At 35.8% G+C, this 12,582-nt stretch overlaps 1 protein-coding gene across 2 annotated transcripts in view; it reads left to right on the top strand.

The window, feature by feature from the left end:
- The window catches only part of DMD (dystrophin), a 1,914,059-nt gene that overhangs the window by 484,429 nt on the left and 1,417,048 nt on the right, over positions 1 to 12,582 (top strand). For both annotated transcript variants that reach the window (XM_054720874.1, XM_028129748.2), the window contains exons 30-32: positions 5,521 to 5,700; positions 5,999 to 6,127; positions 8,526 to 8,696. In XM_054720874.1, the coding sequence (XP_054576849.1) occupies positions 5,521 to 5,700; positions 5,999 to 6,127; positions 8,526 to 8,696 (480 nt within the window). The remainder of the gene's footprint in view (positions 1 to 5,520; positions 5,701 to 5,998; positions 6,128 to 8,525; positions 8,697 to 12,582) is intronic.

Raw genomic sequence — 12,582 nt, 5'->3', positions numbered from 1 at the left:
TGATGGGAATGTCTACTGGTACAGCCACTATGGAAAACAGTATGGAGGCTCCTCAAAAATTAAGAATTGAGTTACCATATGGCCCAGCAAGCCCTCTTCTAGGTATCTACCCCCCCAAAATTGAAAATATATATTCACAATGATATATTCACCCTGTGTTCACTGCAGCATTATTCACTGTGGTCAAGACATGGAAACAATCAAAGTTCCCTTCAATAAATGATTGGATAAAAATAATCTAATGGAATACTACTCAGCCATAAGAAAAGATGAAATACTGCCATTTGTGACAACATGGATGGATCTTGAGAATATCATGCTAAATGAAATAAGTCACTCAGAAAAGCTAAGAACCATATGATTTCACATATATGTGAGATGTAAAACTGAAACTCATAGGCACAGACCATAGTATAGTGGTTACCAGAGGGAAGGGCTGGGGGAAGGAAGAGGTAAAGGCGGCCAAATATATGGTGACAGAAGGAAGATGATTTGACTTTGGATGGTGGGCACACAATGCAATATACAGATCATGTATCATAAAAATTTATACTTGAAACCTATATAATCTTATTAACCAATGTCACCCCAATAGACTTATTTAAAAATTTGAGGCAAGTGATTTAGCTTATAGATATGAAGAATAAATCATAATGTGTTTTTCATCCTTGCATGGACACCTCAGTGTAATTAGGATAAAGTAACCTATGGATTCACTTTTTTAAGGAAATTGGAGTAGCTTTTAAAAATTGCTATGGCCAGGAAGAAGTAGACAGCAAATCTGTTTCTTTGAAATCCCAGAAACTAGTGTTTAATATTTTGACCATTCACTTTAGAGCTATCAAATATTATAATTTAAATATATGGAAAATAAATAAAATTATGTTAGATTTTGTGGAAATTTATATTTACAATGAGGATTTTTTTTATGTCATAAAAAACCTGGGTGCCAAGTATATAGTTCACATTAACCTGCTGTTGAAATTCCCAAGATTGAATTTATGACCATATCATAGGTCAAAATAAAACTGAGTGTGCATAATTTTGCTCTTTTCTTCAGCCTTAAAATCAGCACTAGAAGATGTCACATTACTACGTGATTGAAAAAGCTAAAGGAACTGAGTTATAACTTAGTCAATGTAATCACTGAATTTGAAGTTGCCCATTCAGAAGGGTAGACCTTCCAGAAACCTCCCTACGCCCAATCCCACAAGGCAGCAGAAGAAGGCATGTGTGCTGAGGATTGGATATTTTCTAAGATAAATAAAATGTATTTTCAGTTCTTTCTCCCCATCTTACCAACCCCAGAGATAAGTACCACCCTTAGAGAGAAATGAGTAAGGGTATATAGAGAGAATGGTTGCAGTTCAATCTTTTCATTCAGTTATTAGTACATCTGCAAATGTAGATGTCCTTTTATAGTGGGAAAATATTAGAGCAAGGGAAAATGGCTTCTTGACATCATAAAATATATGTTTTTAGTTTCCAATAAGTTGGCCATATTCTCCTTTTGGTGACTTTTTATTCCAACCTTTGTACTTTCTAATCATTTTGTACTTTAGTCAAGACAAACTATCCAGTCCTTTATGGTGAACTCCAGTTTCAAGTTATTACCTCTGTCTTGCAGCCTGTCATGCTTTTCCTGGCCATGACTCATCTTTTTCCAAAATTATGTTCTTTGTAATATGTTACTAAATTTGATTGTGTGTCAGCTTTTCTCTGAAGCTGCACTGTAGGTAAGATTAGAGCAGGGTATGCAAAGATTACCTCCTGTCTCTGGTAGTGAATGGCACAGCACAGAGTGGATATTAAGCACCTAATGTGCTACATTGGCTAATTGAAATTTAAGTATCATCTTCAAAAAGCAAGACCGGCATATTTCTTGAAGGCTAAGATTTTATTATTTGCAACTCATACTTTTAATTAAAAATAAATGATGAGAATCATTGACTGGCTTTCTTCTGCATACTCACTAATGGGGATCGAGTCCGAGGCCCAGGCATGTTCCCTGACCAGGAGTCGGGCCACAGCCTTCTGGTTCATAGGCCAATGCCCATACACTGAGGAAGAACACAGGCTGGGCTGCTCTCTCTCTTTTCCAAGACTGAATTGCAAAAAAAAAAAAAAATTATGTCCCTTATCTTGTTCTTCAGATCTTAAATGTTCTTTCATAGTAAACAGAGCAGTAGTAGTTATAGAAATAGTAAATAATTATCACTTATTGATTGCCCAGCACCACACTAGAATGGTCAAATGGTTTTATTGTTCTGAATGCCATGCAATAAAGATGATTCAAACATCAATGAAATAAAAAAAATGTGCTTTTGTGGGGAAAATAAAAAATCCAGTAAATGAGTATAGTATTTTTTCTAACCAAAAATAGCATGTATAAAATGATTAAATACCTGTTTATTCTTGAGTACCACATATAAAGGCTCAATTCTAGGTTTTTTTACAGTGAGTGTAAATTTTTTTATGAATCACTTTTGGCAATAGTAGTTCCAGACCGCCATGGTGATTACTGCCTTGTTTTATGATGATGATAACTTTAATATGTTTCTTTTATCTTATAATTTTAAGGAACCTAAAATGATACTAGAAATTAGTCCATATTTCCCATTTTATTGTTTTCATTGATGAATGATGGTATCCTTGGACATTAAACATTTTCTCTTAAAAATTAGAGCTGGAGAATTTTGACAGATGTTTAATGCATAAAGGTTGTTTGTGATTCATGAACTATTTGGAACTAATTTCCTAAATTCAAAACTTTTTTTTAATCTTTTCTGAGATTTGGAAATTTCCATTGCCTTTAATTACATTGCCAGGCATGGAAGAGACAAATGTCTATATATATAACAACTTTTTAACAAAGCTAAAACATAGTGCCATCTTTGTGAAGACATTTTAAGAGGTAACTAGTGATCCAAGTATAAATTAAGATTCAACTTTGTGAGATGTTAACTTTGCAAATAAATCAACTCTAGTGACAAACCAGCAGTCTGAAATATAGGAAGAAGAGAATGCTCATTTGCATATATTTACATATCTTTGACAACATTATACTTGAATATTAGTTTTATAAGGCTAGAGACTTTGTTTTTCTATTATTTTATCCTCAGCTCAGTGTCAAGAAAAATGGCTATCATGTATAGTTGCAAAGTTGTGTACTACACAATGGTGCAGACAAAGGGCGTGAAAGGACTAAAATATAGCCCATGACCATGCACAGGTCAAACTCCAAAGGGGCTGTTTTCATCCAAAGGGACAATTTCTCATAATTTTCATTAATTGGAATCACCTATGTCCCTGCTACAATAGTGACATATTTAGTAGGAGCTCAATAACATTTATGATTGATACATGAAGGAATTTATTCTGTGAATTGCTAAACTCACCCATGTAAAACATATGACACCTACATTACAAATAACTCTGTGCATGGCAGCTGACAAGTTCATTTGGCATTGATTACTTTAATTTTAGATAGTTTAGTATTGAAACAGAGAACCACAAATACAAAACAATATCTTAGAATTGAAGAAACAGTGATTGTTTCTTATATAGAAACTAGAGGCCCAGCGCATGATTGAATCATGCACGTGTAGGGTCCCCTACACGCTTTCACTTTTCGTGGTGGAGCTGGGTGCCTGGTGCCAAGCAGACAGGCACCCAGTTCCCCCACTTTTGATGGTCCATGTCCGCTGAGGGGGGCTGCCGCGGACACCTGGCTACCCTGCTGTTGAGAGGTGCAGCTGGGTGTCCACGGCAGGCCCCCTCAGCAGCCACAGATCTGGCTGTTGAGAGGCACAGGGGGCGGGAATCCTGCCCCCTGCGCCTCGCAACAGCAGGGTAGCCCCCCTCAGTGGCAGCGGATCTGTGCCTCTCAATGGCTGGATAGGCCACCCCGAGTCCTGCCCCCCAGCCTCCCGCTGCCCAATTGTGGGTGTAGCGGAGTGATGGTAATTTACATGTTACTCTATTATTAGATAGGATCATTTTATACAGTCTTTTTACTTTATTCCCCTGTTTATTCGATATCAAAGGAGAAAACAAAATGTAGAGTGTATTGTGATTTTGAGTGGTCTAGAACCTGATGGTGTGGAAGAAAGATATTTAGGTAGATTTATATTATTTAATCATATTATAAAGTTAGAAAAGACACTTTGAGAGCATCTAGAACTAAGAAATGAGATAGAGGCTGGATCATAGAGAAAAATCTCTCTTTCCCTAACTTGGACCACTCCTGTTATTCTCTTTGCATATATTTTATTTACCTCTTTACAAGTGGGCTCCTTCTACTTTCTTATTATTGCTGCTTCCCAGTGATTTTATCTAACTATGGCTTTGGCTTGCTATGGTGAACACATCAGTTTCACTTCCAAGTGACTTTTCAGTTGCTGTGTTATCACAGTCTCTGTATCTCTCTGTTAAGCTTCTTGAGAGAGGACCTGTTTGGCTCTGGCTGTATGTGGGCAAGGGAAGGAATGGGGAATTGGCAGAGGCAGGGAAGTTCAAGATTATCACATGGTGAACCATAGTATGTCACAAGAAAGTGGCTATAGTTACAGCTGACAATAAACATTTTTACTAGGATCACTTTTTCCATTAACTTTCTGCATAATTTTTTATATTAAATACGCTCACTTTTACATTTTGCAAATCAAGTTTTAGAAAGCAGTGGTTCTCTCTTAGGGGATTGTAATATTACCTCTATACTTTCACTGACCTTTAACTGAAAATAAGCATTTTGTTTTTCAATTATGAATGTGAGCAGCAAGCCCAAATAATATCAGCAGTTCCTGGAACTTTGCCACCAGTAGAAATGACATATAATTTTATATCACAGTCTAGTCAGTGTATATAATTCAAAACACTAGTTATGTTCATCACTGCTTTAATCTTAAATATCTGATGTTAAATTATTATAGTTTCACATGGTAGCAAGGAAAACATGCATTACTATCTCACAAATTAAAAAATATATATTTTGTATATTATATTTCAATACAACTGGTTGCATTTAAAATCCATGGATTTAATTTTATGCTTTTAAAAACATTATAATGAGAAAGGGCCCTTAAGTTTTACCAGATGCCAAATAGGTTTGTGATACCAAAAACCTAAAAATTCTGCTGTAAAATACAAGAGTGCAATAATTGCTGAATTTTCTAAAAATACTTGATTTATTAGTGGGTGGGATTTCTAAGGTCTAACTTTAGCTGATACATTTATAAATTAAATATTAATATATTTAGATGGATAATATTCATGCTTATTAAAATTTTAAATATTAAATAAAGATGTAGTTAATCGTGTTTATATATATACATATGTTCATATATACCTAATAAGGAAACTACAATGTATATGGTGTGCTTTTCATTCATAAATACATAGTTGAAGGTTTCAATCCTTGAAAAATCTTACCATAGTAACCATACCCACAGCCATTTCAAAAGCATTAAAACTTAAGACTGCAATATATTACTCAAAGCTCAAATGCTGTCCTTTTCACAGGCTACTCAGAAAGAGATTGAGAAACAGAAGGTTCACCTAAAGAGTGTCACGGAACTTGGAGAGGCCTTGAAAACAGTTTTGGGCAAGAAGGAAACCTTGGTGGAAGATAAACTGAGTCTTCTAAATAGTAACTGGGTAGCTGTCACTTCCCGAGCAGAAGAGTGGTTAAACCTTTTGTTGGTAAGAGAAGCTGGAAGATTTGCAACCCCTCTCCATCATGGGAAATAAATTACATAAGCACTCAATAATGATACTTGTGCTTATAAATTCCTTCACTCCACATAAATCCTAGCTCTTAATTCAATATAACTGAATTTTAATATATTTCCATGTTCATGCTCTATTCTATATGGAGATTACACATAAAAGTAATTTGAATGATACTGAATTTCTGTCTGTTAAAACTGTAGAGAATAGGATGGATCTTTTAAGAACATTGTCTAACCAATATGTCATGGTATGTCTCTGTAAAATTAAGGAATACCAGAAACACATGGAAAACTTTGACCAGAATGTGGATCACATCACAAAATGGATCATTCATGCTGATACACTTTTGGATGAATCTGAGAAAAAGAAACCCCAGCAAAAAGAAGACGTGCTTAAGGTAACAAATAAAACATTGTGAAAAGTAACATTTAAATAGTACAACCATTATGTCAATCATGTTTGTCCTAAAAAATACCAAAGACTTCTTAATAAGAATGAAAAAAAATTCCTTCCTTCCTTCCTTCCTTTCCTTCCTTCCTTCCTTCCTTCCTTCCTTCCTTCCTTCCTTCCTTCCTTCCTTCTTCCTTCCCTTTGTACTTTCTTAATTCAAATGGGAGCTAATGTTTTGGAAGAGTTCTGTAATCTAGGTATCTGTCTATATCCACCCCTCAGCTAATTATAGGCCACTTAAACTCTGATGAGAAAGGGAATTCAGGATTTACTTTGGTGTCCTATTGCAAATCCCTGTCCATTTTAATAGTAGTACTACCTTCTTGTATCAAACATAAAAATCCAGTAGGCATCATTCACATCCCATCTGAAGAAACACTTAAGATCTAATCACCTGGACATTTGCCTATTCAGTGTCCAAATCTTAGGATTAGTAACAATCCTGAGCTTATATGACACTGAATTTGTCATTTTTAATGATCTATAAAGTAAACAATGCTTTTCTCTGTTTTTGTATTAAAACAAATTATCAGGACATCTTAAGTCATCTTTCTCAAAGGCAAGGCAACTTAATCTTAACTTTAAAAATGATTCCTGTAAAGGGCATGAGAGGTATAATGTGAAAATATGTCTAATTAATGCTGTATTATTTCTACTTAATGACATTTTCTCAGTTAAAAAGAAAGAGTTGAATTTAAATTCATGATACCTTACTTTGATTTGCAGTTTTCAATAATTGTATTTGACTAGTGAGCTACTATTTAAAGAAGTCAAAATTATAATTTCTTTCCATATAATTTATTTGTTTGTTTTTATGCAATTGATATTTTCTGAGGATTACAATTTTTTTTGTCACTAAAGACTGTAAATGTATTTCAGCCTATCCCCAAAACATATTTACACTACTGCCTGTGCCTTATGTTGCCTTCCCTTTGACCTTGATATCTAGTTAAGGACTGTCATGGTAAAATTACTTCGATGTCTTTAGAATAATAGGAAGTGAGCTATTTCACTTATACCAGTAGTCATTCTGACCCCTTGTGTCAGACAGAACATCTGCAACTATGTCTGTGACACAGAATCCATATGTGTTAGAAAATCTGTTTTACCCATGGCACTTAATATGATAAACAAAAGGGAATTCAAAAGTGCCAGGAAAGGATTGGAAATTGTTTTTCAGCTACCTCATTCTTAAGCATCCTATATAATAAAGAGGTAATATGCAAATTGATTGTCACTCCAACACACAAGATGGCCTCCCCCATGTGGTCAAAGATGGCCACCCCATGTGGACACAAGATGACCACCACAAGATGGCAGGCAGAAGAAGGTAGTTGTGGGCGATAAGGCCAGCAGAGGAGGGCAGTTGGGGGCGATCAGGCCTGCAGGGGAAGGCAATTAAGAGTGACCAGGCTGGAAGAGGAGGGCAGTTGGGGGAAACCAGGCCTGCAGGGGAAGGCAGTTGGGGGCAACCAGGCCTGCAGGGGAGGGCAGTTAGGGGTGACCAGGCTGGCAGGGGAGGGCAGTAAGGGGTGATGAGGCCTGCAGGGGAGGGCAGTGGGTTGGGACCAGGCCTGCAGGGGAGGGCAGTTATGGGTGACCAGGCCGGCAGGGGAGGGCAGATAGGGGCAATCGGGCAAGCAGGGGAGCAGTTAGGCATCAATCAGGCTGGCAGGGGAATGGTTAGGTGTTGATCACACTGGCAGGCAGAAGTGGTTAGGGGCAATCAGGCAGGCAGGCAGGCAGGCGAGTGGTTGGGAGCCAGCAGTCCTGGATTGTGAGAGGGATGTCCGACTGCCCGTGGGATCGGTCCTAAATGGGTAGTCAGACATCCCTCGAGGGGTCCCAGATTGGAGAGGGTGCAGGCTGGGTTGAGAGACACATACCCCCATGCATGAATTTCATGCACTGGGCCTCTAGTATGTTCAGATTGTTCCACAGCTATGAAATTTATTCAACATAGATAAAATAAGACTAAATATAAAATATTGTAATTGTTGCAGGAAAACATTCCTTGTCCTTCCTCAAATTCTCAGACTAAGTAAATATTTTAAATGAACATAGGTCAGATTTAAGGAAGGACAGCTAACTGTTTTCCTGAGATTGCAAACATTCTTATTCTACTCCTATTTTATGGGAGTTGGCATTTTTCTTCCCTCTATCTGCATGTGTTCTCTCTCTCTCTCTCTCTCTCTCTCTCTCTCTCTCTCTCTCTATCTCTCTCTCTCTCTCTCTCTCTCTCTGAATCTCTTTCTCTCTCTCTTACTCTGTCCTGTTCTCTCACTGTCTTGCAACTTCCATTTAATTACTAACTTCAAGCCCTGTCTCTTGCTCATGGAATATAGCGTTTAAAGGCTGAAATGAATGACATGCGCCCAAAGGTGGACTCCACGCGTGACCAAGCAACAAACTTGATGGCAAACCGCGGCGACCACTGCAGGAAAGTAATAGAGCCCAAAATCTCAGAGCTCAATCATCGATTTGCAGCCATTTCTCACAGAATTAAGACTGGAAAGGTAGGAAGACCTGCTCCGAGGTGGAAACTAGTGATAAATGATCTCTTGCGAAGGTTGCGCAGTACTCTGAAGGGGGTACGCAACCCCCACAGCAAGGTTTTCAAAAGGATAATGAAATCCAAAATGTATTTAAGGAAATGTTGTCCCTAAATCTCTCCCTCCCTCATTCTCTCCCTCTCCTTTCCCCTGTCTCTTCCCATCTTTCGCAGTCTCCCTTTCTCTCTGTAATTTCTTTGTCATGCCATAGCTAGACAAAAAAAACCGCATTCTATACTGGTTTACATATGTACTTTCAGGGGTAACCTACAGCAAATTAATAAATAGCATGCTGCAGGGCAACAACATCAAAAAGCACAAAAGACATCTATCTAAAGAAAGCACTACTGACATATTTTGCCAAATACAATATTGCTTGTGTGTATTACAGATCAAATCTCCCAAATGAGGCCTTGTATATCTCCTGCATGATCTAGGGTATTTATTCCTCCTTAATGGCTGCGCACATGTGTGTTTGTATGTTTATTGAACTTGTTCTTGCTAGTTGTTGATACTGTGACAAAATCCATTAGGCTATAATGACTTGTTCAAGCCATGAAAATAAATAATTGCAAAGCTTATATATCCTAATTTTTGTAATTTTATATGATTATATTTATTCAATTGAATGGAGATCCAGGAGATATGGAACTTTTGCATGATAACCCTTTATATTTGTGTAACACGTAAAAAAGACAAAATCTTATATAATAGGTAGCATGCAAAGCTATTTAATACAGTATTTTAAATTTTAAATTTTTTTGGGAAATGATAGCATGCAAGTAATTACTCCCAAATTTTTATAAAATGTAATTATATATATATATATATATATATATATATATATATATACTTTTAAATATAAAAATGTGTGTAAAAGAAGCATATGTATTTACATATACAGATAATGACTGGAAATAATTTTAAATAAGAAAAATGTTATTGAACTATTTGTGAGAAAATGATATTGAACTATTTGTGAGGTAAGTCTTGATTCCTGGAAAAATAGGAGAATATATTTGAAAAATTACTTTTATAAATATGGACAGACAATTATAGCATGGTTTAAAATTGCTGCATTTTCTAAGGCATTACAATGTATCACTGTTATATATAATAGTACATACTTAAAGGAATTTCTAAAATATACAGAAATGTGATATGAATTTTAGATACTTTATGCACATAAAACATAGCTACCCTTCAAAATTCACCTTCCCAAAGCAAAAAGGTATTAGCTTACCTTAATTATTGCTTCTTCTTTGTAATATTTGAATTAAGTAGTTTGTTCTATGTATTTATATATTATTTTAAGTAAGGCATTTTCACCTGAAAAATATCTGACAGGCTTTGAAACTTTATTTTCAGAGCAGAGTTTTTTGTTTGTTTGTTTGTTTGTTGTTGTTGTTGTTGTTGTTTTGTAAGAATTCACTGTGCTGTTTAAAGAGACAGTTGTTTTTATGTCTGGAAATATCCCTAGAGTATGCACTATCTAAATAAACAGAAAGGTTCCTTCAATCACCTGATAAATGAATGCTAATAATCCATTGCTAAGTTTTGTGTTCTTCCCACTATATATGTTTATAAAGTGTCACTAAGCTATAGAATATTTAAGAGAAAACGGTATTATTTTCGTTCTTTTTTAAAATATATTTTATTGATTTTTTTTTACAGAGAGGAAGGGAGAGGGAGAGAGAGTTAGAAACATCAATGAGAGAGAAACATCAATCAGCTGCTTCCTGCACACCCCCTACTGGGGATGTGCCCGCAACCAAGGTACATGCCCTTGACCGGAATCGAACTTGGGACCCTTGAGGCCGCAGGCCGACGCTCTATCCACTGAGCCAAACCAGTTAGGGCGGCATTATTTTCTTTATTCTGTCAACAGTAGGTTGAGATCAAAGATGTCACATGATTATGATTTGTAAATTTTGAAGAATGAGTAGAATTCATCCTGCACCAATAGCAGCTGGCTTAGTGTGGCCAAGAGAAATTTATGATTTTCATTATATGTTGTGTATAAATTTTTCAGTATACTTTCAGATATCATGCATCAGGTGAGCTACTTGATGTACATCCTTTGTTTTCCTTACTGAAGAAAGGCATAAGCAATTTTAAATCAATATTTTCAATTACATATTAATTGACAAGACAATCACAGTTTTACTTTCTATGATTTCATTTTCTCTAAATTAATAAAGACAGTTGGATACAATAGTGACCCCATTTGGAGATTTTGAAGAGATAATTATACTCTATCATCATGAAAGCATTTGCTTATTTATTCATTTCATCTGCTAATGATATTGAGTTTCCATTATTAGTGAGTATGGAAATATACAAAGATGTAAACAATACTTGCTTTAAAAATATGTTTACAAGCACAAACTTAAATACTTATTGCAATCATAGAATATGCTTAACACTAGTTTAACTTCATGGAGATGTTCAATTTATGAGGTTACTCCCAGCAATCTCATAGTATCATAGGAAGAACAGTGTACATAGAAGACTGATTCTGGGGGCTAACTTTGTCAGGATTAGGAAGAACATATGGTTTCTCCACAACTTCATTTCAGTGTTTGTAAGATAAAGGAGTTGAATTAGATTAGTGGATTTTAAAGGGAAAACTATCTTGCCACACCCAAAAATAGTTATTATTTAGAAAAGAATGTATAAAATGGATTAGCAAGTTACTGGATGGTAGGGTTTCTGCCCTTATCTATCTCCTTCCAATAATGGGGTTCAGGAGATACAAGTTATTCCATAGAACATGGTGTGAAATTTCTGGGTTAGATTAGTGAAAATTAGGACTAATCTATAGTCCTTGGTATTTCTAAAATTTGACAGTCCAGTGATCTTTTGTTAATACAGTAAGGGATTTAAAATAATTACTTGTATATGTATTGGTTTATGGAGTACAATAATTCTGGAAGTGCTGGAATTCTCAGGGGTGGCATTTGATTTCTAAGTCAAGTTCCTATTATATAGTAGGGCTTCTGTAAGGTAAGATTGGGTTAGAATATGGCCTTCTATGATTGAGTCTATGGGTAGGTTTCACTTAAAAGAATAACCTAGGAAATAACCTATGGTGATAAAATAAACAAATAAAAGTAGGTTGGGAATGAATACGGATATAACATAGACTTAGTATAAGAACTAATTTTAGGATGCTTTTTAAAGGTCAACTGGAAAGGGAAATTGAATAGAGCAAAGGTTTATCCTAAAACTCACTAATAATGCCTGAATTCACAATTTAGTGATGAATATAAAGTCTCTGTCTCCTGCAAGGGCTGTCCATTGGAGGAAATTTCCAAATTCAGAAAGCAATGAGAGCCTCATTTCTGGCTAGAAATGTAGTAAGATGATGCCTTTCTTATCTTAACCTCAAGATTGTGTCAAGAATCAAATGATCTAAGATATGTAAAAGCACACATTTAAAAATCTATAAATTGTTAAGAAAGCTTCATTCCTCCTAATTTCTGTGAAATCAGTTTGAGAAATGAAAGTTTTAACAGACATGGTCAGAATTATTAGAAAAATTAATCAGTGATAATTTCAGAATTCTGGTTAAAGTCAGTGGAATCAATGGGGAAAGACATCATGTCTCAGCTCTTTCTGCTTTAGGGCATCTGAACGTGGTATCATAGCAGGGTGGTGGGGAGGGATACTATCAGGAAAAGAAAGTAACTGGAGACAGAAGCTTAGAAAGGAAAAGAGGAAGGCAAAAATAAACTACTGAGTTCTGTGGTTTATGGCAGCTTTACCCTTCTTTCTTTTCTAATAAGCCAAGATGAAGATGGGGGTCAGCAATTAGAGAGAGAGATGATATTTGAATAGATCTTAAAGA

Source organism: Eptesicus fuscus, chromosome 1 (assembly GCF_027574615.1).
Source record: "Eptesicus fuscus isolate TK198812 chromosome 1, DD_ASM_mEF_20220401, whole genome shotgun sequence".
NCBI lineage: Eukaryota > Metazoa > Chordata > Mammalia > Chiroptera > Vespertilionidae > Eptesicus > Eptesicus fuscus.
Note: the sequence above shows the minus strand (reverse complement) of the source record. Positions and strands in the feature narration are given on the sequence as shown.